The sequence below is a fragment of the Prionailurus bengalensis genome, chromosome D1 (genome assembly GCF_016509475.1).
Source record: "Prionailurus bengalensis isolate Pbe53 chromosome D1, Fcat_Pben_1.1_paternal_pri, whole genome shotgun sequence".
NCBI classification, from domain to species: domain Eukaryota; kingdom Metazoa; phylum Chordata; class Mammalia; order Carnivora; family Felidae; genus Prionailurus; species Prionailurus bengalensis.
In genome coordinates, this window is record NC_057346.1 from 55458725 (window position 1) to 55486300 (window position 27576).

The following is a 27576-nucleotide window of genomic DNA, read 5'->3' on the forward strand; positions in this document are numbered from 1 at the left end:
CCCAAAAGCAGCTGGACAGAAAGTGGAAAATTGGAAACAGCCGCAGGGACTAAACTAAAAAGGGAGAAAGGAGAAAGGAGAGGGTTTAAATTCCATTAACACTGTAAACAAGGGGAGTGCAGAGTCTGTAACTCCGTTGCTCAATACCTGGTGGTGCTCTGGTGGGAAGGGTGAACCCCCAGGAGGAGAGTGGGGTCCGGGAGGTTCATGAGCCACACAGGGAAAAGCAGTTCCACTACTGGAAGGACATTTGGTAGAGACTGTTGAGGCCACCTGGTCCCAGCAGACCCCAGAGAATGGCCACATTCGCTGGTGCTGGAACAAGGTCATTAAGGGTGAAGCCTGGTGCCAGATGTGTGTTGTGATTCTCCATAATTCCTGAAATGCTGCCACTACACTGGCCACAGTCTCTGGGCACTGGCAGCAGCATGGTCTCACAAGCTTTCCTGGGTGTGGCGGGCATTCAGCCATTGCTTGGTGAGACCCTCCACAGAGGGGCGGAACGGGTCAAAGCCGCAGTCCCTCAAAAGTAAGGAGCCAAGGAAAACAGCTGCATTTGAGACAAAACTCTGGAGAGAGGTACTACCGGGGCTTGGTCACAGATAGTGAAAATGCAGGGAGTGGATGAAAGCTGAAAACAAAGGAAGGGTGCATGATTGCTGATCGGGGAGAACAGAGTTCCGATACTAGAGACTGGGTAGCTGTGTGATGCCATTTACATCGCTCCCACGCATGCACATATGCACCTACAAGCGCCACAACACTCCACCCCAGTAGGCTAGCAGCGCCATCTAGTGGAGAATGGAGCTGCTACACAGCCCCGCCAACTGGGCCAACCTTGCTCTTCAAGAACAGAAGTCTCACTGCCTGCTTAGTTTATGGACTATAAAGCGCTCATAGTCTGACTTCTAGGGGAGAACGAAGTAATTTCAGTCATATTTCAATCTGTTAGCAAGTGAATCTATTCAATTTTCTTTCTTTCCTTTTTTTTTCTCTTTTTAACTTCTTTTGTTTTTCTTGAATACAGAAAGAAAAAAAATTCATTTTTATTTTCAATTTTTATTAAAAATATTTTTAATTTTTTAAATTTTTTACTTTTGTGTAAATTTTTTCAAATTCTATTTTGCTTCCATCATTTTCTTTCAGTCTACTTCAGTGTATTCACTTTTTCAAATTTCCAAACAATTTCCTTTTTTTTTCCCTTTTTCGTTTCTTTTCTTTTTCTTGAATACAGAAAGAAAAAATTCATTTTTATTTTCAATTTTTATTAAAAATATTTTTCTTTACTTTTCTCTATTATATTCTTTAATTATGTGAAAATTTTTTCAAACTCTATTTTACTTCCATCATTTCATTTTAGTCTACTTCAGTGTATTCATTTTTTCAAATTCTCAAATGATTACCTTTGTTTTTTCTTCCCCCTCTTTTCTCTCTAATCTATTAAACCACTTTCAACATGCAGACCAAAACACACCTAGGATCTAGCATCATTTATTCGATTTTGTGTGTGTGTGTTTAATTTTTAATTTTAATATTTTTTAATTTTAAGTTTTTCTACCTCATTAATAACTTTTCTCCCTTCAAAATGATGAAACAAAGGAATTTACCCCAAAAGAAAGAGCAGGAAGAAACAACAGCCAGGGACTTAACCAACACAGATAACAAGCAAGATGTCTGAATCAGAATTTAGAATCATGATAATAAGAATACCAGCTGGAGTCAAAAAGAAATTAGAATCCCCTTCTGCAGAGATAAAAGAAGTAAAAACTAGTCAGGATGAACAAAAAATGCTATAACTGAGCTGCAATCACGGATGGATGCCGCAGCGGCAAGGACAGATGAGGCAGAACAATCAGTGATTCAGAGGACAAACTTATGGAGACTAATGAAGCAGAAAAAAAGTGGGAGATTAAGGCAAAAGAACACGATTTAAGAATTAGAGAAATCAGTGACTCATTAAAAAGAAACAACATCAGAATCACAGGGGTCCCAGAAGAGGAAGAGAGAGAAATAGGGGTAGAAGGGTTATGTGAGCAAATCATAGCAGAAAACTTTCCTAAGCTGGGGAAAGACACAGACATCAAAATCCAGGAAGCACAGAGGACTCCCATCAGATTCAACAAAAACCAGCCATCAACATGGCATATCATAGTCAAATCCACAAAATACTAAAGTAAGGAGAGAATCATGAAAGCAGCAAGGGAAAAAAAGTCCTTAACCTACAAGGGAAGATAGATCAGGTTTGCAGCAGACCTATCCACAGAAACTTGGCAGGCCAGAAAGTGGCAGGATATATTCAATGTGCTGAATCAGAAAAATATGCAGCCAAGAATTCTTTATCCAGCAAGGCTGTCATTCAAAATAGGAGGAGAGACAGAAGGTTTCCCAGACAAACAAAAATTAAAGGAGTTCGTGACCACTAAACCAGCCCTGCAAGAATTTTAAGGGGGACTCTCTGAGGGGAGAAAAGATGAATACATATATATATATATATATATATATATATATATATATATATATGTAAATACCAAAAGCAACAAAGATTAGAAAGAACCAGAGAACACCACCAGAAACTCCAACACTACAAGTAACATAATGGCAATAATATCATATCTTTCAGTATTCACTCTAAACATCAATGGACTCAGTGCTCCTATCATAAGACATAGGGTAAAAGAATGGTTAAGAAAAAAAGATCCATCTATATGCTGTTTACAAGAGACCCACTTTAGACCTAAAGATACCTTCAGATTGAAAGTGAGGGGATGGAGAACCATCTATCATGCTAATGGTCACCAAAAGAAAGCCAGAGTATCCATACTTGTATCAGACAATCTAGACTTTAAAATAAAGACTGTAACAACAGATGAAGAAGGGCATTATATCATAATTAAGGGGTCTATCCACCAAGAAGATCTAAGAACTGTAAACATTTATGCGCCAAATGTGAGAGTACCCAAATATATAAATCAATTAATCACAAACATAAAGAAACTCATCGATAGTAATACCACAATAGTAGGGGACTTCAACACCCCACTTACAACAATGGACAGATCATCTAATCAAAAAATCAACAGGGAAACAATGGCTTTGAATGACACACTGGACCAGATGGACTTAACAGATATATTCAGAACAATTTCATCCTAAAGCAGCAGAATATACATTCTTCTCCAGTGCACATGGAACATTCTCCAGAATAAACCATATACTGGGACACAAATCAGCCCTAAGTAAGTGTAAAAAGATCGAGATCAGGGGCGCCTGGGTGGCTCAGTCGGTTAAGCGTCCGACTTCAGCTCAGGTCGTGATCTCGCGGTCTGTGGGTTCGAGCCCCATGTCGGGCTCTGTGCTGACAGCTCAGAGCATGGAGCCTGTTTCAGATTCTGTGTCTCCCTCTCTCTGACCCTCCCCAATTCATGCTCTGTCTCTCTCTGTCTCAAAAATAAAGGTTAAAAAAAAAATTAAAAAAAAAAAAAGATCGAGATCATACTGTGCATCTTTTCAGACCACAACACTATGAAACTCGAAAATCAACCACAAGAAAAAATTTGGAAAGGTAAATAATACTTGGAGACTGAAGAACATCCTACTAAAGAAAGAATGGGCTAACGAAGAAGTTAAAGAGGAAATTAAAAACCATATGGAAGCCAATGAAAATGATAACACCACAACCCAAAACCTCTGGGACGCAGCAAAGGTGTTCATAAGAGGAAAGTATACAGCAATCCAGGCCTTCCTAAAGAAGGAAGAAAGATCTCAGATACACAACCTAACCTTACGTCTTAAGGAGCTGGAAAAAGAACAGCAAATAAAACCCAAAACGAGAATAACACAGGAAATAATAAAGATTAGAGCAGAAATTAATGCTATCGAAACAAACAAAAAACAGTAGAACAGATCAATGAAACCAGAAGCTAGTCTTAGAAAGAATTAACAAAATTGATAAACCACTAGCCACTTTGATCAAAAAGAAAAGGACCCAAATAAATAAAATCAAGAATGCAGATGAGAGATCACAACCAACAGAGCAGAAATAGAAACAATAATAAGAGAATATTATGAGCAATTATACGCCAATAAAATGAGCAATCTGGAAGAAATGGACAAATTCCAGAAACATATACACTACCAAAACTGAAACAGGAAGAAATAGAAAATTTGAACAGATCCATAACCAGTAAGGAAATAGAATTAGTAATCAAAAATCTGCCAAAACACAAGAGTCCAGGGCCAGATGGCTTTCCAGGGTAATGCTACCAAACATTTAAGGAAGAATTAACACCTATTCTCTTGAAGCTGTTCCAAAAAACAGAAATGGAAGGAAAACTTCCAAACTCATTCTATGAAGCCAGCATTACCTTGATACGAAAACCAGAGACCCCACTAAAAGGGAGAGCTACAGACCAATTTCCCTGATGAACATGGATGCAAAAATCCTCAACAAGATATTAGCCAACTGGATCCAACAATACATTAAAAAAATTACTTGCCACAACCAAGTGGGATTTATATCTGGGATGCAGGGCTAGTTCAATATCCGCAAAACAATTAACGTCATTTATCACATCAATAAAAGAAAGGACAAGAACCACATGATCCTCTCAATAGATGCAGAGGAAGTGTTTGATAAAATACAGCAACCTTTCTCGATAAAAACCCTCAAGAAAGTAGGGATAAGAAGGCTCAGACCTCGAGATCATAAAAGCCAAACACAAAAGACCCAACACTAATATCATCCTCAATGGGGAAAAACTGAGAGCTTTCCCCCTAAGGTCAGGAACAAGACAGGGATGTCCACTCTCGCCACTGTTATTCAACATAGTATTGGAAGTCTTAGCCTCTGCAATCAGACAACACAAAGAAATAAAAGGCATCCAAATTGGCCAGGAGGAGGTCAAACTCTCGCTCTTCACAGATGACATGATACTCTATATGGAAAACCCAAAAGATTCCACCAAAAAACTGCTAGAACTGATTCGTGAATTCAGCAAAGTTACAGGATATAAAATCAATGCACAGAAGTCAGTTGCCTATACACAAACAATGATGCAACAGAAAGAGAAATCAAGGAATCGATCCCATTGACAATTGCACCAAAAAACATAAAATACCTACGAATAAGTCTAACCAAAGAGGTGAAAAATCTATACACTGAAAACTATAGAAAGCTTATGAAAGAAATTGAAGAAGACATTAAAAACTGGAAAAAGATTCCATGCTCCTGGATAGGAAGAACAAATATTGTTAAAATGTCGATACTACCCAAAGCAATCTACATATTCAATGCAATCTCTTTCCAAATAACACCAGCCTTCTTCACAGAGCTAGAAGAAATAATCCTAAAATTTGTATGGAACAACAAAAGACCCCTAATAGCCAAAGCGATCTTGAAAAAGGAAACCAAAGCAGGAGGCATCACAATCCCAGACTTCAAGCTATACTACAAAGCTGTAATCATCAAGACAGTATGGTACTGGCACAAGAACAGACACTCAGATCAATGGAACAGAATAGAGAACCCAGAAATGGGCCCACAAACGTATGGCCAACTAATCTTTGACAAAGCAGGAAAGAATATCCAATGGAATAAAGACAGTCTCTTCAGCAAGTGGTGCTGGGAAAACTGAACAGCGACATGCAGAAGAATGAACCTGGACCACTTTCTTACACCATACACAAAATAAACTCAAAATGGATGAAAGACCTAAACATAAGACAGGAAGCCATCAAAATCCTCAAGGAGAAAGCAGGCAAAAACCTCTTTGATCTTGGCTGCAGCAACTTCTTACTCAACACGTCTCTGGAGGCAAGGGAAACAAAAGCAAAAATGAACCTCATCAAAATAAAAAGCTTCTGCAAAGTGAAGGAAACAATCAGGAAAACTAAAAGGCAACTGACAGAATGGGAGAAGATATTTGCAAATGACATATCGGATAAAGAGTTAGTATCCAAAATCTATAAAGAACTTATGAAACTCAACTCCCAAAAAAACAAAGAATCCAGTGAAGAAATGGGCAAGAGACATGAATAGACATTTCTCCAAAGAAGACATCCAGATGACAAACCAACCATGAAAAAATGCTCAACTTCACTCATCATCAGGGAAATACAAATCAAAACCACAATGAGATACCACCTCACACCTTTCAGAATGGCTAACATTAACAAGTCAGGCAACAATCAATGTTGGTGAGGATGCAGAGAAAGAGGATGTCTTTTGCATTGTTGGTGGGAATGCAAGCTGGTGCAGCCACTCTGGAAACCAGTATGGAGGTTCCTCAAAAAACTAAAAACAGAACTACCCTACAACCCAGCAATGCAATACTAGGTATTTATCCACGGGATACAGGTGTGCTGTTTCAAAGGGACACATGCACCCCAAAGTCTATAGCAGCACTATCAACAATAGCCAAAGTATGGAAAGAGCCCAAATGTCCATCGATGGATGAATGGATAAAGAAGATGTGGTATATATAAAAAATCGAGTATTACTTGGCAATCAACAAAAATGAAATTTTGCCATTTGCAACTACATGGATGGAACTGGAGGGTATTAAGCTAAGTGAAATCAGTCAGTCAGAGAAAGACAAATATCATATGACTTCCCTCATATGAGGACTTTAAGAGACAAAACAGATGAACATAAGGGAAGGGAAACAAAAATAATATAAAAACAGGGAGGCGGACAAAACAGAAGAGACTCATAAATATGGAGAACAAATAGGGTTACTGGAGGGGTTGTGGGAAGGGGGGATGGGCTAAATGGGTAAGGGGCACTAAGGAGTCTACTCCTGAAATCATTGCTGCACTATATGCTAACTAATTTGGATGTAAATTTAAAATAAATAAATAAATAAATAAAATTAAAAATTAAAAAAAAAATTCTTTTGGGGGCTCCTGGGTGGCTCAGTTAATTAAGCGTCCAACTCTTGGTTTCAGCTCAGGTCATGATTTCACTGTTTGTGAGTTCGAGTCCCAAATCAGGCTCTACTCTGACAGTGTGGAGCCTGCTTGGGATTCTCTCTCTCTCTCCTGGCTCTCTCTGCTCCTCTTCCGCTCACACGTGTGCGTGCGCGCTCGCTCTCTCTCAAAATAAAAAAAATTAAAAAATTAAAATAAATTATTTCGGTATGTAGGAAAGAGCTTTTTTTGTTGTTGTTCTAGTGTTTCTTTTGTACTTATGCATATTTTATAGTACCCTCTGTCCCCCTTTCTTTTCTTACTTGACCTTTTACAGTCTGATTTGTTACTTTTAAATAATATTCCTTAATACTCAGCTTGCCACCTAGGCAATAGTCAACAAACTTATTCTACTTTGTCCTTTCCATCTCTCATTAAAAAATTGCACTCTCAGGGCGCCTGGGTGGCTCAGTCGGTTAAGTGTCTGACTCTTGATTTTTGGTTCAGGTCATGATCTCACGGTTTGTGAGTTTGAGCCCCGCATCCAGCTGTGCACTGACAGATATATTAAATATATAAAAGGCTCATCATTACACATTTTGCTAACATTTTCCCAGTGTTCTCTCTTAGTTGGATGAACATCATTCTCTAGTACAATGCAGTCAGCAAAACTTTCTGTGATGATAGAGACATTCTATATCTGCATTGCCCAATAGGGTAGCTACCAGCCACATATAATGAGCACTCAAAATGTGGCTAGTGTGACAGAGGAACTGAATTTTACATTTTATTTAATTTTAATTAATTTACATTTAAATTGCCACATGTGGACAATAGCTACTAAATTCATGCAGTGCTCATGGATTCATCAAGAAGGAGTCCTGTATAGAGGTGAGAGTACTTGCCTATTTAAAATTATCTTTCTATAACCTGGATACCTAAAAAATAAACTTGATTGTAATATAAAATCCATGCCTTACACTAAAAATGCTGTTCCACTGGTGCCTTTGTATGTTGCTGATGAACTCTAATGCCAGCCTGATTTATTTGCCTAAGTCAGTAACCTGGTCTTTTTCACTAGCGTTTTAAGAATTTTTTTTTATTTTTAAAATCCAGTAGTTTTACTGAGGCTATGTTTCAGAATTAACCATTGCAAGTCAGTTTTAAGAGGTAAAAATGGTCCTTTTAATATGCAGGTTCATTTCTTTCTTATTTCTAAAAAGTTTCTTCAGTTATAGTTTTAAATATAAGTTGTTTCACTGTTTTGTTTTTCTTCTCCAGGGAATCCAATTATGTGTTTGAGATCTTTGCTGAGTCTATTCCATTTCAATCACTTTCTCTCTGACACTTTTTCTTTTTTTCTCAATGTTTATATTTATATTTATTTTTGACACAGAGACAGAGCATGAGTCGGGGAGGGGCAGAGAGAGAGGGAGACATGGAATCGGAAGCAGGCTCCAGGCTCTGAGTTGTCTGCACAGAGCCTGACGTGGGCTCAAACTTGTCAATCATGAGATCATGACCTGAGTCAAAGTCGAACACTCAACCAACTGAGCCACCCAGGTGCCCCTCTCTGACACTTTTCCTTTATCTCATTTTCATTATTTTGCTTATTTCTTGGCCTTCTTAAATAACCCTTATTAAATATTCAACACATTGTAAGTCAGCTTTAATACCTTTCCTTTCCTAAGTTTAATCAATTCTAATTTTATTTCTTTTGGAAGAAGAGAATGTTACTAGTTTTTAAATTTTTGATTCATTTGTTTGAGACTACTTAATTCATTTTGGAGTTTTATGCTACAGTTTCTTTCTGCTTTGTAATTAGTTGTGGGGGAAGAATGTACATAAGCCAAAAAATTTTTGATTCTCATTTTCTCTTTTCTTTTTACAGTAATTTTGTATGGACTGCTTCTTTTGGCCCATTTTGTGGAAAGAGTAAAGTTTGGGTGGCTTAAGAAATTCCTAGTTCAAGACTGCCCCCTTCTGTCAGAATAGTAAGGTTCAGTGTCCTTTTTCATATACTTATTCGAGGGCAGGGCAGTTGAGGGGGGCAGGTCTGATGTGTTTAATATTTCTTTTGTTTCTGTAGAATCTTAATTCCTCCCTCTAGCTTCCTTCTTTCCCTTCACTGATCCCTCCCCCTCTCTATTTATCTCTTTACCAGAAGTGGTACCTTTCTAAAAATGCCACCCTAGGTCTTACACACTTTCAAGTCCTTTACCTTTAACTGGTACTGTGATCTACCAGACCTTAGACTGCTTTCAGAAATTTTGGATTTACCGCGAAGCTTCCACTTTCTGTTTGTTTGTTTTGTTTTGTTTTGCTTTCCAGACTCAGGCTCTCAACCCCTCTCCTCTTTTCCATGCAGTTTTTCAAACCCCAAGCCTAAAACATCAAAAGATACCTCTGTTGGAATCTGGTGGGGTTTTTTCTTAATTTAAAAATGATTTGAAGTTCATAGTATTCGTTCTCTCACAGTAGAGCTGAAAGTATCGATTAAGTGTGGTTTTATTTTCCTTTTTAATCTGTATGGTCTTCTGGGAAGATAAGTGGACAAATTCTAATTTAGGAGGCCACCATTGTCCCAGGGGAACCTGGAAGTCCCTTGAATCTTTTTATTCTTATTGTTATTACTGATTGTGATTTGTCAGTATTTTATAAACATTCTTTTATTAATTTTCTATTTATTTTTTATTTTTTAAATGTTTATTTATTTTGGAGAGAGACAGTGCAAGCAGGGGAAGGGTAGAGAGAGACAGACAGACAGACAGACAGAATCCAAAGCAGGCTCCATGCTCTGAGCTGTCAGCACAAAGCCTGCTGTGGGGCTCAAATCCACAAACCGTCAGATCATGACCTCAGCCAAAGTTGGACGCTTAACTGACTGAGCCACCTCAACATTCTCTCTTTTTTTTTTTTAGTTAATTTTTTTATTTTGAGAGAGAGAGTACCTACGCATGATTGGAGGAAGGGCAGAGGCAGAGAATCCCAAACAGGCTCTGTGCTGACAGCCTAGGCAGGCTTGATCTCACAACCATGAGATCATGACCTGAGCCAAAATCAAGAGTCAGATGCTTAACCAACTGAGCCAACCGGGAGCCCCATATTTTATAAACATTCTTAACACATCTCAGGAAGTAAAGCAAAGAGCTAAGTTTGTGGACAAGTCTTCCGTCTGAAGTAACTTTCTTTTTTTTTTTTCTTTTTTTTTTTTAATTTTTTTTTTCAACGTTTTTTATTTATTTTTGGGACAGAGAGAGACAGAGCATGAACAGGGGAGGGGCAGAGAGAGGGAGACACAGAATCGGAAACAGGCTCCAGGCTCCGAGCCATCAGCCCAGAGCCCAACGCAGGGCTAGAACTCACGGACCGCGAGATCGTGACCTGGCTGAAGTCGGACGCTTAACCGACTGCGCCACCCAGGCGCCCCTGAAGTAACTTTCTTAAACCAAGTAACTTTCTTAAAACATCAAGCATATAAGAAACAGATTCAGAAATTAAAGTCTCTCATATTCAATCTAATTATGGTAAAATCTGGTAGGATACATTCTATCTTATAGTTTTGTACTAATTAGAAGTCCTTTCTGCCTACGTATAAATAATACCTACTTTGGGCTAAAACAAACGAAATTGTGTTTAGAAGGTTATATAAAATAAATAAACCAGAAATCAACTTTCTTTCTTATTTTTGTCTTTATGATGATAATGCAAGAACATGACAGATTTTCTGATCTTACATTCTGGTAAAGTTCATTTATCCATCTATTCAACACTTATTGAGGACCACTAAACTGCCAGTCAACAGGGACACAAAGATAACTAAGGGACAGTCCCTGACTCACAGACAAGTAGAGAAATATGAGTAAGTTGCAGTAAGTACAATACCCTTTATAAAATGTTTGAAAATATGCAAACCATACTATACATACTTTTAAGTGTACATATATATGTAGTATAAATACAAAGCCAAGTGAGAAAATTATAATCAAATTAAGTATAGAGGTTAACTCTGGGAGGGTGAGGGGAATATAATCAGGCAGGAATACAAATATAGCTTCAATTTCATCCATGGTAGTTTATTTAATAAATAAAAAGATCTGAAACAAATATTGCAAAGTACTAAGACCTGACAAAGTTGGGTGGTAAGATAGCATGGGTATATTTGTTATCTCTATTCTGTATGCTTGAAATAATTTAATTTTTAAAAAACTATTCAAAATGCAGTTCAATTTGGGGCACCTGGGTGGCTCAGTTAAGCGTCCAACTCTTGATATCAGCTCAGGTCATGATCTCGTAGGTTCAAGCCCAGTGTCAGGTTCTGTGCTGACAGCATGGAGTCTGCTTAGGATTCTCTGTCTCCCTCTTTGTCCCTCCCCTGCTCATGTTCTGTCTCTCTCTCAAAACAAATAAATAAACTTAAAAAAAAGGTGGTTGGGTTTTAATAAAAAATGCAGTTCAATTTACCGGAGTTTTAAATCAGAAGTTTCAGATTATGTTCAAGTTGTGTAATAACATAAAATTAAGAACCAATTTAGGTATGAATGAGAAAAATAGCCCATCTGAATACTGTACATCATTTTTTATATGAAGTGTTACACATACCTGTGAGTGCTAAATAAGAAGCAATGTACCGCTTTTCCAGTCCATCTCTAACACTCTGAATTGCACCAAAAATTGGAGGTATAATCATAATCAGGTTACTCACTGTATTCCCTACAGGAGAAAAACACAAGAAAATAATTATATTAGTTAATACCCCTTTAAATAAAAACTCATGCACTTGGCCCTTAATAAAAATTAAATAGGTGACTTTTCAGAAAGATGGTGGAAAGATATTTACAAAGCACCAAGGGAAAATAATTATCTACTGAATGAAAATTTTATGTAAGAATCTGAGTGAAATAAAGATAACTTTTGGGGTAGCTGGCTGGCTCAGTCAGTAGAGCATACTACTCTTGATCCCATGGTTGTGACTTTAACCCCCACGCTGGGTATAGATTACTTAAAAAAATAAAATCTTTTGGGGCATCTGGGTGGCTCAGTCAGTTAAGTGGCTGGCTCTTTGGTTTCAGCCCAGGTCATGATCTCACGGTTGGTGAATTTGAGCCCCACGTCCGGGTCTGCACTGACAGTGTGGAACGTGCTTGGGATTCTCTCTCTCCCCCTCTCTCTCGCTCTCAAAAAATAAACTTAAAAACATTATAATAACATAAAATCTTTAAAAAAAAATAAAGATAATTTTTGACAAATGAAACGAAGATTTTTCAATCAGAACACCCACTAAAGGAATTTCTAAATTCTAAAGGTAAAAAAGAAAACTATCTCAAAAAGAACCTCAAAGATATAGCAAAAAATGAGTTGAAGGTAGCCATTTGCAACTGAGAGAGTGGTCCACAGATACAGCGATGAAAAGGTAAAATATAGAATTGTGTTACTTTTATCTGTTGAATCAAATAGCAATGAATTGAGGTTTGTATTTTATAGATCTTTTTAAAATCTCACTTTATGGTAATATTTTTAACTTCTAGTTTCTATGTTTCTGGTAAAATATGAAAAGCAATGGATCATCATCTGATTTTTGTTCATATCTTTTGCAAATCGACATATATAGAACACTCTACCATATAGCATATACATTTTTCTCAAGTACACATGGAACATTTTCCAAGATAGAGCATATGTTAGGCCATACATTCTAACAGACTTGAAAAAGATAACATACAAAGTATGTATCTCTCCCAACCACAACAGAATGAAGTTAGAAATAAATAACAGACAGAAAGACAGGATGTGTGGGTGGCTCAGTCAGTTAAAGCATCTGACTCTTGATTTTGGCTCAGGTCATGATCTCATGGTTCTTGAGTTTGAACCCTAAGTTGGCCTCTGTACTGACAGCGCAGAGCTTGCTTGGGATTCTCGGTCACCTTCTCTCTCTGCCCCTCCCCTGCTCTCTCTCTCAATTTTTAAGCTGGATACATTGCCACTTAGCTAAGAAAACTACATTTCCAAGACCTCTTTGCAGGAAGTAAGTAAGTAAGTAAGTAAGTAAGTAAGTAAGTAAGTAAGTTAAGTAAGTAAGTAAGTGGAAGTCTGGTATGGTACTTTCAAGAAAAATGGAGATTACACCCTTCTTGTCACCTCCTTCCCTTTTCTGCTACAGGGAATGTGGATGCAATGACTAAAGCCATCTTGGTCTCTGAGGGGACAGTAGGGATCTAATCCAATTTGGGGGAGGAAGACCTTCCTCTGCCCTATGGTCCTCTGGCTGGACATGGAGTCAAACTGACCATGAGACAGATTATCAGGAGGAAATCAAACTTAGTAGGTGTATATATGGGGAATCCACACAGACATGAAATTCCAAAGACAATGAGGCAACAGGAAACTTACATCAGTTAAGAAAAGGGGATCAGTTAAGGATACAAAGGGGATAAAGACCATAAGCAAGAAGGTGAAAGGAGATGTATGGGAAAACAAGGTCGCCCTATTATGCAGGTGAATTCCTTAGGTAAAAGGGAGTCTCTGTTAATAGTTCTCTTCCTGTTACAGGCTCTCCTTTCCATTGTAAATTTCGCAGTTGCAGGGAGGCAGAGAGCTTTTCCTGCTTCTGCTGGGTTTCAATTACTTTTAACTTAAAATAATCTTTATGCCAAATGGCCCATCTTGGGCAGCCTGCCCCGGCCCCCTATACTAAGCATGCTGAGCAACAAAATAAGAGAAGCTTGGGCCCCTGATACCATGGAGCTGCCACCCCAGCCCCGAACTGCCTTTCAGACTGAAATAAATCTACATCTTGTTTAAAGCATTAATTATCACATATTTGTTACTCACGGCCAAACCTAATCCTAACTGATGCAAAAGATGTCCTTAGTGCACCTTATTTCATTTGAATTAAAAATGCTAACAGCCTTTTCTCTGTGAATATACAGTGGAAACTGAAACTGAAAGACAAATGCCTGTCTTTGAGTCATTACACATCTTTCTTAAATTTAATGCTGTTACATGAATGATAAACCTAAATTAATCCAAATGTTTTATGAGGACCGTTTTCACTTTTTATTTTAAATGTTAAAATGCAAAGATAAATATAAAAATGAAGTTAACATGTCAGCTCCTTTTTAAATTACAGTTGACACATAATGCTCCATCAATTTCAGGTATATAGCATAGTGACTTGACTAGTCGATATATTATGCTGTGCTCACCACAAGTGTACCTACCAATGTCACCACACAATGCTAATTACAATACTATTTCCTGTGCCCTAATTTTCATCCCTGTGACTTATTCATTCCAAAATTGGAAGTCAGTATCTCCCACTTCATCCATTTGCCCATCCTTCCTGGCAACCATAATTTATTCTCTGTATTTATGGAACTGTTTTTGCTGTTTGTTTTTTAGATACCATATACAAGTGAAATCATGTTTTTTGTGTTTCTTTGATTTATTTCATTTAGCATAATACCATCTAGGCCTATCCATGTTGTGACAAATGGCAAGATCACATTCTTTTTTTTATGGCTGAGCAATATTCCATATATATGTCATATCTTCTTTATCCATTCATCTATGGATGGACACTTGGGCTACTTCCATATCTCAGCTGTTTGTAAACTATGCTGCAATAAACAAAGAAGTGAATATAACTTTTCAAATTAGTGTTCTCATTTTCTTTGGGTAAATAAATACCCAGCAGTGGAATTAATGGACCATATTATATTTCTAACCTATTTAATATATTTTTTGAACTTTGGGGTATTTTTTTAAGTATAATCTTTACACCCAACACGGGACTTGAACTCACAACTCTGAAATCAAGAGTTGCATGCTCTACCAACAAAGCCAGCCAGGTGCCCCGATATTTCCAACTTTTCGAGGAATCTCCATATTGTTTTCCAGGTTGCATCAATTTACATTTTCACTAATAGTGCATGAGCATTCTGTTTTCTCCACATCCTCGCCAACACTTTTTACTTCTAGTCTTTTTAATTCTAGTCACTCTTGCCTTTTCATTTTGTTAATGATTTCTTTCCTTCACTGTGAAAAGCTTTTCATTTTGATGTAGCCCCAACAGTTTATTTTTCCTTTTGTTTCACTTGCTTGAGGAGACATATCCAGAAAAATGTTGCTAAGGCTAAAGTCAAAGAAATGATTACTATGTTTTCTTCTGGGAGTTGTATGATTTCAGGTCTTACATTAGGTCTTTAGTCCATTCTCAGTTTATTTTTGTGTATGGTGTAAGAAAGTGTTCCGGTTTCTCGCGCCTGAGCGGCTCAGTCAGTTAAGCATCTGACATCGGCTCAGCTCATGATCTCATGGTTCATGAGCTCAAGTCCCACATCAGGTGAGCCCAAGCACCACTTCGGGTAAGACAACGCCCCATAATGGGTGAGTATGAGCCCCACTTCGGGTGAGCCCTGCTTCTCTCTCTCTCCCTCTCTCTACCCCTCATGGGATTCTCTCTTCCTCTCTTGCTCTGCCCCTCACTCACTTGCACCCTCACTCTCCCTAAAATACAAAAAAAAAAAAAAAAAAAAAAAAGAAAGTGTTCCAGTTTCATTCTTTTGCATGTAGCTATACAGTTTTTCCAGCACCATGAAGACACTGTGTTCTCCCCATTGTATACTCTTGCCTCCTTTGTTGGAGATTAATTGACCATATAAGTGTGGGTTTATTTCTGGGTTCTCTATTCTGTTCCATTAATCTATGTGTCCATTTTTGTGCCAGTACCATACTCTCTTGATAAACATATTCTTTTTTTTTTTTTTTTAAGTTTATTTTTGAGAGAGAGAGAGAGAGAGAGAGGAAACGTGAGCGGGGGGGGGGGGGGGGGGGGGTGTGCAGAGTATCTGAAGCGGGCTTTGCGCTGACCAGAGAGCACGATGCCAGTCTCCAACTCATGAACCATGAGCTCATGACCTGAGGCAAAGTTGGACGCTTAACCGACTGAGCCACCCAGGCACCCCCATAAATACCATATTCTTTTTAAAAAAAATTTTTTTTTAACATTTATTTATTTTTGGGACAGAGAGAGACAGAGCATGAACGGGGGAGGGGCAGAGAGAGGGAGACACAGAATCGGAAACAGGCTCCAGGCTCTGAGCCATCAGCCCAGAGCCCGACGCGGGGCTCGAACTCACGGACCGCGAGATCGTGACCTGAGCTGAAGTCGGACGCTCAACCGACTGAGCCACCCAGGCGCCCCAATACCATATTCTTAAACAATCAATGGGTCAAAGAAGAAATCACAAGAGAAAGTAGAAAATACTTGGAGATGAATTAAAATAAACACAACATACCAAAATTAATTAATTAATTGGATACAACAGGGCTAAGGGGAAATTCATAGCTAAATTCAAACATCAAAAATCAAGAAAGATCTTCAAGCTGAAATGAAATAATGGTAATTAGTAACATAAATATATATATAAATATACAGCACACTGGTGAAGATAAGTATATGGTCTAACTCTGAATACTCTAATACTGTAATATGATGGTATATTAAACATGTAAGCCTATCACTTAAAAAGTTAAAAGGGCAAAAGTATTAAAAAGAACTAAAGCTGCAAATGACATAGACAATAGAGTTAGTATCCAAAATATATAAAGAACTGACACCTAAAAACAAATAATCCAATTAAAAAATGGGCAGAAAATACAAACAGACATTTCTCCAAAAAAGACATACAGATGGCCAACAGACACATGAAAATATGCTCAACATCACTCATCATCAGGGAAATGCAAATAAAAACCACAATGATGGATTGCCTCACACCTGTCAGAATGGCTAAAATCAACACAAGAAACAACAGGTGTTGACAAGGATGTGGAGGAAAAGGTACCCTTGTGTACTGGCAAACTGGTACAGCCACTGTGGAAAACAACATGCAGTCTCCTCAAAAAGTTAAAAATAAAACTACCCTACAACCCAGTAATCACACTACTGGGTATTTTCCCAAAGAATACGAAAACACTAATTCAAATGGACAATATGCACCCTATGTTTATTGCAACATTATTTACAATTACCAAACTATGGAAGCAGTCCAAGTGTCCACCCATAGACGAATGGGTAAAGAAGCTGTGTGTGTGTGTGTGTGTGTGTGTGTATATACATATATATATATATATATACACACACACACATATATATATTCCACACAATGGAATATTTTTCAGCCATAAAAAAGAATAAAATCTTGGCATGTGCAACAACATGGCTGGATCTAGAAAGTATAATGCTAAGCAAAAAGAGTCAAAATACCATATGATTTCGCTCATATGTGGAATTTGAACAAAGGGGGGAAAAAAAGAGAAAGACAAACCAAGAAACAGACTGCTAACTGTAGAGAACAAACTGATGGTTACCAGAGGAAAGGTGGGTAGGGGCCAGGTTAAATAGGGAATGGGGATTAAGAGCACACTTATCGTAATGAGCACTGAGTAGTTGTTGAATCACTATTATGGTACACCTGAAACTAATATAACACTGTATGTAAACAGTACTGGAATTAAAATTAAAAACTTAATTAAAAAAAAACTAGCTACAACAATTTATTAGTGAATAGACAATAAAAAACAGGTAAATTATAATATTAAAAACCTACATGGAGGGAATAAAAGGGTAGAGGTTTAGTGAGTGAAGTTGTTATCAACATAAAAAAGACTGCTATAAGTTGTCTTATGTAAGCCTCAGGGTAACCATACAGCAAAAACCTACCATAGATCACAAAAGATAAGGGGACGGGAATCAAAGCATACAACTATTGAAAATCATCAATTCATAAAGGCAGCAAAAGAGGAACAAAGGAATAGGGAAACTACAAAACAGCCAGAAAACCAGATGGCATTAGTTAAGTCCTGACTATCAATAAATAATTACTCTAAATGTAAATGGATTCAATTCTGCAATTAAAAGGCATACAATGGCTGCATGGATTAAAAAAAAAAAAAAAAAAATCAAGACCCAAGTATATGCTGGCTACAAAACATTCTTTTCAGGTTTAAAGACATGCATATGCTCAAAGTAAAGGTATGGAAAAAGATATTCCATGCAAGGGAAACCAAAAGAGAGCAAAGGTAGCTAACTTAGACAAAATAGATATTAAGCCAAAAACTGTAACAAAAAACAAAGATCATTATGTAATAACAGAGGCTTAATTCATCAAGAGGATATAATAATTGTAAATATGTATACAGCCAACATCAGAGCACCTAAATATATTAAGCAAACACTAACAGATCTTAAGGGAGAAATAATATAATTAATAGTAGGGGACTTCAATACCCCACTTTCAACAATGAATTGTTCATCCAGATGGAAAAATAATACAGGAAAGTTGGACTTAAACTACACCTGACACCAAAAGGACCCAACAGACATATATACAGAACATTCCATCCAAGAGCAGCAGAACATACATTCTCTAGGACAGATCATATGATAGGTCATAAAACAAATTTTAGCACAAATTTTAAAACTGAAGTAATACAAAGTATCTTTTCTGACCACAGTGGTCTAAAACTAGAAATCAATAACATGGAGAAAAACTATAAATTCACAAATATGTAGAAATTAAACAACAGACCCCTGAACAAACAATGGAGCAAAGAAGAAATCAAAAGGTAAATTAAAAAATATCTTGAAGTAGGGGCGCCTGTGTGGCTCAGTTGGCTAGGCATCCAACTTCAGCTCAGGTCATGATCTTTTGGTGCGTGGGTTCGAGCCCCACGTTGGGCTTTGTGCTGACAACTCACAGCCTGGAGCCTGCTTCAGATTCTGTGTCTCCCTCTCTTTCTGCCCCTCTCCCTCTTGCGCACGTGTGCACACTCTCTCTCTCAAAAATAAACAAACATAATAAATAAATAAATAAATAAATAAATAAATAAATAAATAAATCTTGAAATAAATAAAAATGAAAACACAATAGGCCAAACTTATGGGATACAGCTAAAATAGTTCCAAGAGGGAAGTTTACAGCAATAAATGCCTGTGTTAAGGAAAAAAAAAATCTCAATCAACCTAACTTTACACCTCAAAGAACTAGGAAAGAACAAACTAAGCCCAAAATTAGGAAAAGAAATAAAGATCAGAATGGAAATAAATTAGATTAATGAAACTAAGAGCTGTTTGTTGCTTTTTTTTTTCAAGATAAAAATGGACAAAGCTTTAAGCTAGATTAACTCAGGAAAAAAAGATAATTCAAATAAATAAAATTAGAAGTAAAAGAGAACATTACAACTAACACTACAGAAATAAAAAGGATCATGAGAGACAACTATAAACAATTATATGCTAACAAACTGGAAAACCTAGAAGAAATTGATAAACTCCTAGATATATACAATCCATGAAGACTAAATCAGGAAGAAACAAAATCGTAATGAAACAATAACAAGTAAGGATATTGCATCAGTAATCAAAAACCTTCCAGGGGTGCCTAGCTGGCTCAGTCAGTAGAGCATGTGAATTGATCTTGGGGTCATGAGCTTGAGCCCCACAATGGGTGTAGAGATGACTTTAAAAAATAATAACAAGGGGCGCCTGGGTGGCGCAGTCGGTTAAGCGTCCGACTTCAGCCAGGTCACGATCTCGCGGTCCGTGAGTTCGAGCCCCGCGTCGGGCTCTGGGCTGATGGCTCAGAGCCTGGAGCCTGTTTCTGATTCTGTGTCTCCCTCTCTCTCTGCTCCTCCCCCGTTCATGCTCTGTCTCTCTCTGTCCCAAAAATAAATAAACGTTGAAAAAAAAAATAACAAAATTAAATTAAAATTTCAAAATAAAAAAATAAAAAATTTCCCAACACAGAAAAGCTGAGGACAAGTAGTTTCATTGGTGACTTCTACTAAGCATCTAAAGAATTGACACCAAAACTCAAACTGTTCCAAAAAAATAGAAGAGCGAGGAATACTTCCAATCATGCGTTCATGAATCCAGCATGACCCTGATACCAAACTATATGATGTCATGGAAATGTGGTATCTAAAAAAGCCAAACTCAGAGAAACAGAACAGTGTGGTAGTTACCATGGGCTGAGGGTGGGGTGCATGGAGGGTGGAGAAATTAGCCAGAGTACAAACTTCCAGTTACAGGATTGACAAGTTTTGGAGATTTAATGTACAGCATGGTGATTACAGCTAATAATACTATATTATACACTTAAAAGTTGCTAAGAAAGTAGGTCTTAAATGTTTTCACCACACACACACACAAATGGTAATTATGTGGTAAGATGCAGGTATTACCTAATGCTATGGTGGTAATCATTTTACAATACATAAGCTTATCAAATCAACCCACTGTATGTATCAAAATTATATAACATTACACAGTTAACCCTTGAACCACACAGATTTGAACTGTATGGGTCCAGGGGTGCCTGGGTGGCTCAGTCAGTTAAGTGTCCAACTTCAGCTCAGGTCACGATCTTGCGGTCCGTGAGTTCGAGCCCCGCATCGGGCTCTGTGCTGACAGCTCAGAGCCTGGAGCCTGCTTCCGATTCTGTGTCTCCCTCTCTCTCTGACACTCCCCCGTTCATGCTGTGTCTCTTTCTGTCTCAAAAATAAATAAACATTAAAAAAAAAAGAAAAAAAAAGAGTCACGGAGAGCAGAACAAAATTAAAAAAAAAAAAAAGAACTGTATGGGTCCAATAAATATAATACACTACTGTAAATACACCTTATTTTCCTTATGATTTTTTGATTATTTTTTAATGTTTATTTATAAAAGAGAGAGAGAGAGAGCAAGCAGGGGAGGGGCAGAGAGAGAGTGGGACAGAGGATCTGAAGCAGGCTCCACGCTGACGAGAGCCCAATGTGGGGCTCAAACTCCCAAACCGTGAAACCATGACCTGAGCCGAAGTTGGAAGCTCAACTGACTGAGCCACCCAGGCACCCCCTTATGATTTTCTTATGACATTTTCTTTTCTCTAGCTTACTGTATTGTAAAAATACAGTATGTAATACATAAAACATACAAAAATATATTAATCAACTTATCTTATTGGTAAGGCTTCTGGTCAACAGTAAGCTATTAGTAGTTATATTTGGGGGAGTAAAAAGTTATACATAGCTTTTCAACTGCATGGGTGGGTTGGAATCCCTTAACTCACTATTATTCAAGGGTCAACTCTTTTCAATTATATCTCAATATAACTGGTGGAAAATCCCCCCCCCCACCCTGCCTCCACCAAATCTAACTATTTCCAAGTAACTTAACTGAATCCTAGAACAAAATTCAAAACTATTTCTGGTAATACAAAAAATATCCAGCACCCAACAAGGTAAAATTAAACACAATGTCTGGCATCCAATCAAAGATTACCAAGCATATAAAGAAAAAACACAACCCATATTGAGAAAAATAATCCAGGGAAACCAATCCGGAACTCATACATATGTTAGAATTAGCAAACAAAAATTAAAACAGTTTATATGAAAGTCTAGAAAATACAAACTAGAAAGAAGATCAGTGGTTATGGGGTAGAGCAGAGGTAGAGGGAACAGTGGGAAAGGGAAGACTTACAAAGGGACATGAGAAAACCTGGAGGTGATGGGTATGTTCATTATCTTGATTGTGGTGATGGTTTCATACGTGTATACATATGTCAAAACTTAGTTTGTACACTTAAGTAGGCACACTCTGTTGTATGTCAACTATACCTGATAAAACTGTTTTTTGTTGTTCTGCCTCTAGGGAGTAAAATTAGAGCATAGAGAGAAAAGAGTTAGGGAAAGGTACTGCTTTCTGGTTTTTTACAAGCCTTTTTTAGCATGACCTAGATTTTAATCTATTTTTTAATGTACTGGATTTTTATATTTTTAATTTATTATTTTGATAAAAACTAATTCAGGGTGCCTGGGTGGCTCAGTCGATTAAACATTCAGACTCTTGGTTTTAGCTCAGGTCATGATCTCGCTCTGTGGATTCGAGCCCCAGAGTGGGCTCTGCGCTGACAGTGCAGAGCCTGCTCGGGATTCTCTGCCTCCCTCTCTTTCTGCCCCTCCCCTGCTCACAAGCATGCTCTCTGTCTCTCTCAAAATAAATAAATAAAATGTATTTAAAAAATTAAAGAAACTTTTAGGAAAGGGAATGAAACAGATGGAGAGAATTTCATAGATGTGATAAAATTTGAGCTGGAACCTGAAAGGAGAGAAAGGAACTGAAGTCTACTGAGCCTACTAAGTATCAGGTACTGGACTTCACACTACACACATGCTAACTTGCTTCTCACAACAACCTTGTGAAACATTGTTACCTCATTAAACGAACAATAAAGTCAGGCTAAGAGATTATACAATTTACCCAAATTCTCGCAATAAACAAATGGCAGCACCAAGATTTTATTCCAGGTCTATCTGTCCTTAGAGCCAACGTTCCCACCCACCCCCCTTTTTTCTAATGTTTATTTTTGAGAGAGAGAGAAAGAGAGAGAGCACAAGTAGGGAGGGGCCAAGAGAGAGGGAGACACAGAATCCAAAGAGGCTCCAGGCTCTGAGCTGTCAGCACAGAGTCCAATGCAGGGCTCCAACTCACAAACTGTGAGATCATGACCTGAGCTAAAGTCTGAGGCCTGACCAACTGAGCCACTCAGGCACCCCCTCCTTTTTTTCTTTTTTAAGAGAGAGAGAGAGAGAGAGAGAGAGAGAGAGCGAGCTGCAGTGCATGAGCAGGGGAGACGGGCAGAGGGAGAGAGAGAGAATCTTTTTTTAAGTTTATTTATTTTTGAGAGAGAGAGAGAGAGAGAGAGAGAGAGAGAGAGAGAGCAAGCAGGGAAAGAGAGAGGGGGACAAAGGATCTTTAAGCAGGCTCTGTGCTGACAGCAGGGAGCCTGATGCCGGGCTCAAACTCACAAACAGCGAGATGAAGACCTGAGCTGAAGTCAGATGCTCAACCACTGAGGCATCCAAGTGCCGAGAGAGAGAGACAGAGACAGAGGCAGAGACAGAGACAGAGACAGAGAGAGACAGACAGAGAGAGATAGAGACAGAGAGACAGAGAGAGAAAGAATGTTAAGCAGGCTCCATGCTCAGCAGAGACCCCACCGCAGGGCTGTGACCGTGGGATCATGACCTGAGCCAAAATCAAGAGTTGGATGCTCAACCAACAGAGCCACCCTGCTGCCCCTAAATGTTCTTCCCTTTAAATGCACAAGCACAATGTTTGCACAGAGGTCCTTATTGATGTTTTAAAAATTATATCAAAGAATATTCTATTAAAAACGTTTTATGTCCCCTCAAACTAACAAGAATCTTTACTGATGGCTGAGATAAAGGAATTGAAATATGCCCAAAAGCACAGATAGTATTAAATTTTGCTGAGATGTCAATACTACGGAGGTCAGAAACACATTTCGAATAACCTGGAAGGCAGGGGGTAGGAGAGAGTCCTACAAACTATAGGAAACTCAATTAAAGGTCAGCGCAAAGTTTTACAAATTAGAATGAGGAACACAAACCTTAAATATAGGCTAGTGTGAGAGACAGAATAAGGACAACTGTGAGAGAAAGATCCAAAGGCAGAAAAATGACAGTAGACTATTCTTGGGGAAAATCTGAATATACTATCTCAAAGCAAGATTTAGAGGTTAAAAATGGAAAGAGCTGGATAGTGGTCATCCTTCTCTTTGCTTTAATTCAGCATCTCTTTGGACTGTTTACCTATTTGTGGCACTCTGCTTTAAACAAACAGATCTTAAATACTGAGAGAAGAAACTAAAATAAAGGAATCATTTACTTAATTAATAAAACATGTCATATGAGAAAGGCATGATTCTGGTCTTTAAATACCTGAAGGACTGCTAAATTACAGGTGAATGAGGTGTAGTGCAGTTGTAAAATATAACAATTAAAAGCAATGAAGTTACAGAGAAGCAGATTTCCACTCAACATTCTAAAATTAGAGCTGTCCAAAAAAAAGTGTAATAAGCTGCCTTATTTTGGGCAGGGGCCATGTCTTACACTTGTATGCTTCTCCCTTAGCACAATACCAAGGACAGAGCAGGCACTCCAGAAAATCTGATAGAATGAATAAATGCATGCATGTATGCTCAGTGAAACCAGAGTATAATTTTTCCTTTATCCTCTGGCATTATTCATAAAAGTACATGTTTCTTCTCTTTTGATTTAACAATGGTTATAGCAGACAGCAGCTTGTTTTGCTAAGCTTTACATATGGAGAGAGATGAAAGAATGGATGAATTAAGAAAAGACAGGGGGTGGCACCTGAGTGGCTCAGTCGGTTGAGCGGCCGACTTTGGCTCGGGTCATGATCTCGCGGTCTGTGAGTTTGAGCCCCGTGTCAGGCTCTGTGCTGACAGTTCAGAGCCTGGAGCCTGTTTCAGATTCTGTGTCCCCCTCTCTCTGACCCTCCCCTGTTCATGCTCTGTCTCTCCCTGTCTCAAAAATAAATAAATGTTAAAAAAAAATTAAAAAAAAAAAAAGAAAAAGAAAAGACAGGGGTGCCAGGGTGGCTCAGTCAGTTAAGCATCTGATTTTCGGTTTGGGCTCAGGTCATGATCTCACAGTTCGTGAGTTCAAGCCCCATGTCGGGCTCTGCTCTGTCAGCACAGAGCCTGCTTGAGATTCTCTCTCCCTCTCTCTCTGTCTGCCCCTGGCTCTCTTTCTCAAAATAAATAAATAAACTTAAAAAGAAGAAGAAGAAGAAGAAGAAGAAGAAGAAGAAGAAGAAGAAGAAGAAGAAAAGAGCATTAGACATACTCTTTTTTAAAAGTATAAAAATACCATATTGTAACAAAAAAAAGTGAAACTGAATTTCACATGTTTTTAATAGCAAATGCATCCTTGCTATGAAACATAAAGAAATTTACACTCCTAAATTTCCTCCCACCTCTCTTCCCCTATTTACTTCTTTTATTAGTCATTTCCACATTGTCGAAGACCATATATTTCACATTGTCAAGGATTACGTTTAGTTCTGTAAGCCACATTTTCCATTCTTGTGCTTTTTTAAATAACAGCTTTATCAAGATATAATTCACATATCACAAAACTTACCCTTTTCTGTACAATTCAGTAGTTTTAATACATTTACAGATTTGTGCAATCATTACTAATTTTAGAACATTTTCATCAGCTCAAAATGAAAACCCACACCCATTAGCAGTCAACTCCCCATCTCTCCTTCCCACAGTCCCTGGAAACCACTAGTCACTTTCTAGGTCTGTGGATTTGGCTATTTTGGACATTTCATATAAATGAAACTATATAATATGTAGTCTTTTGTGTCTAGCTTCTCTCACTTAGCATAATGTTTTTAAGGCTTATCTATGTTGTCGCATGCATGTGTCTATAACTTCATTCTTTTTTATTGCCAAATAGTCCATTGAATGGATATGCCGCATCTTGTTTATATATTCATCAAGTGGTCATTTGGATTATTTCCATTCTTTGGCTATTATAATGTACTATGAACATTCATATACAATTTTTTGGGTGGACATGTTTTCAATTCTCTTGGATAGATACCTAGGAGAGGAATTCTTGCATCATACGGTAATTCTATGGTCATCCTTGTTTTTAGCCTCGGTTCTCCATTTAATGGATATAGTACCTTTACTAGTTTTTTCCCCATGGCTGTTCTTCCCATTTTGCCTTTTTTTTTTTTAATGTTTGTTTTTTTTTTTTTTATTTTTGAGAGAGACAGAGCATGAGCGGGGGAAGGGCAGAGAGAGAGGAAGACACAGATTCTGAAGCAGCCTCCAGACTGAACTTTCAGCAGAGAGACTGAGGCAGGGCTCAAATCCATGAACAATGAGATCACGACCCGAGCTGAAGTCAGACGCTCAACCACTGAGCCACCCAGGCACCCCTTGCCTTTCTTTCTTTCTTTCTTTTTAATTTTTAATGGTTTGTTTGTTTGTTTGTTTGTTTGTTTGAGAGAGAGACAGAGCTTGAGCAGGGGAGAGGCAGAGAGAAAAGTAGACACAGAATCTGAAGCAGGCTCCAGGCTCCGAGCTGTCAGCACAGAGTCCGATGCGGGGCTCAACCCCACAAATCGTGAGATCATGACCTGAGCTAAAGTTGGACGCTTAACCGACTGAGCCACCCAGGCATACACCCCCCTTGCCTTTATTTTTTTTAAACAAGTTCTACTTGTTTAGATTTCATCACCCATCTTCACATAGTTTTTCAGGGGGTTATACATGTTGTATTCCCTGACATCTTGAGTCCTTGAGAACATTGTGCTCTGCGTTTATTATCAAAAGATGACTTAGCTATGTTGGGATCTCTCTTTCCTTCAGAAGTTGCTAAGTATTGTGCTGTCGTCTTCAAGATTGAACATTACTAGGGAGAAGTTTGAAGCTAGCCTAAATGTTTCCCTTGTAGAAGACTTGCTTTCTTGCCTAGACTCCTGAAGGATTACTGCATTATACTTAAATCTATGTATTTTGGTAGATAATAGGTATTGAAATCAGATAAAAATGCTATACCCACTCTCTCTGCACAGCTAATAAAACATAATAAAGACATTATTGACTCCCGAGTCAGACTGACAGCTTGAATCTGTAACTGCAAGCTGTAGTGCTACACCTGTAATTTTTAATAGCATCAAAACATGTCACATACTTAGATACAAAATCTAACAAAAAAGGTGTAAGACAAAATATTAATAAAACTCTAGGCAGGTTTTCTGGGTACAAATTGAGAAACTGATTTTAAACTTTATATGAAAATTTAAAATGCCAAGAACAACCCAGACAATCTTAAGAAACAACAAAATTAGAGTATTTACACTACTAGATATCATGGCCTATTAGCAAGAATAGACAAATAGAAAAGATCCCAAGAGCAAACTTGTATAGTCACCTGATTTATGACAAACATGGCCCTGCAGTGCAGTAACAGAAAAAAATGCTCTTTTCTGGATCGACTAGATACTCACATGGGAGGAAAACAAACTTGGACCCCAAACTCACACTTCTTATACAAAAATAGATTCAAGATGTACTGCTGATCTAAACATGATAGGTACAACAATGTAACTTGTAGAAGGAAACACAGCAAAACATCTTGATGACCTTGGAGCGCCAATGAGTTTTTAAACAGGACACAAAAAGAATTAACCACAAAGGCAAAAAAAAACTATAATATCAAGAAGCTAAGGCTACAAAGTCAAGCTAAGACTATAAAGTCAAGAAGAATAAAAGGTTGTTTTCAAAAAGATGATTTAAAGAATAATAGATATGAAATTGCTTTGTAAATAAGGAGACATATAAATGTCAGCTAATTTAACTTTACTGACCAAAAAGAATGCACATAAAATGATCATGAACTGAAAAATTTTTGGTTAAAAAATGGTGTAAGTCCAAGACCAATCAAATTCTACGTATAAGTAATTTAGCCTTTATTTTCTATAATTCATTTACATTAACATTTTAATTTAAAAATTTAAAAACAATATAGCCACATTGTAGAAAATATATAAGGAAAAGAAGAGAAAAAAAATCCATTATTTTACCATCTTAAGACATCCATTTTTATCATTTTGGTGTTTAAGGGAACCCTAACCAGAGTAATTTGAACAAGAAAGGTTTATGATAAAGAATCATTAACTATGAGAGAAATGGAGTAACGAAAGATAGCCAGTAAGAAGTAAAAGGAGGCACCTCAGTTGGTTAAGTGTCAGACTCTTGGTTTTGGCTTAG

General features: G+C 37.7%; 1 protein-coding gene across 1 annotated transcript in view; it reads right to left on the minus strand.

The window, feature by feature from the left end:
* ACER3 (alkaline ceramidase 3) overlaps window positions 1-27576 on the minus strand; it is a 177611-nt gene that overhangs the window by 104000 nt on the left and 46035 nt on the right. Inside the window, exon 2 of the mRNA XM_043580156.1 lies at window positions 11509-11619. Coding sequence (XP_043436091.1) covers window positions 11509-11619 — 111 coding nt within the window. The remainder of the gene's footprint in view (window positions 1-11508; window positions 11620-27576) is intronic.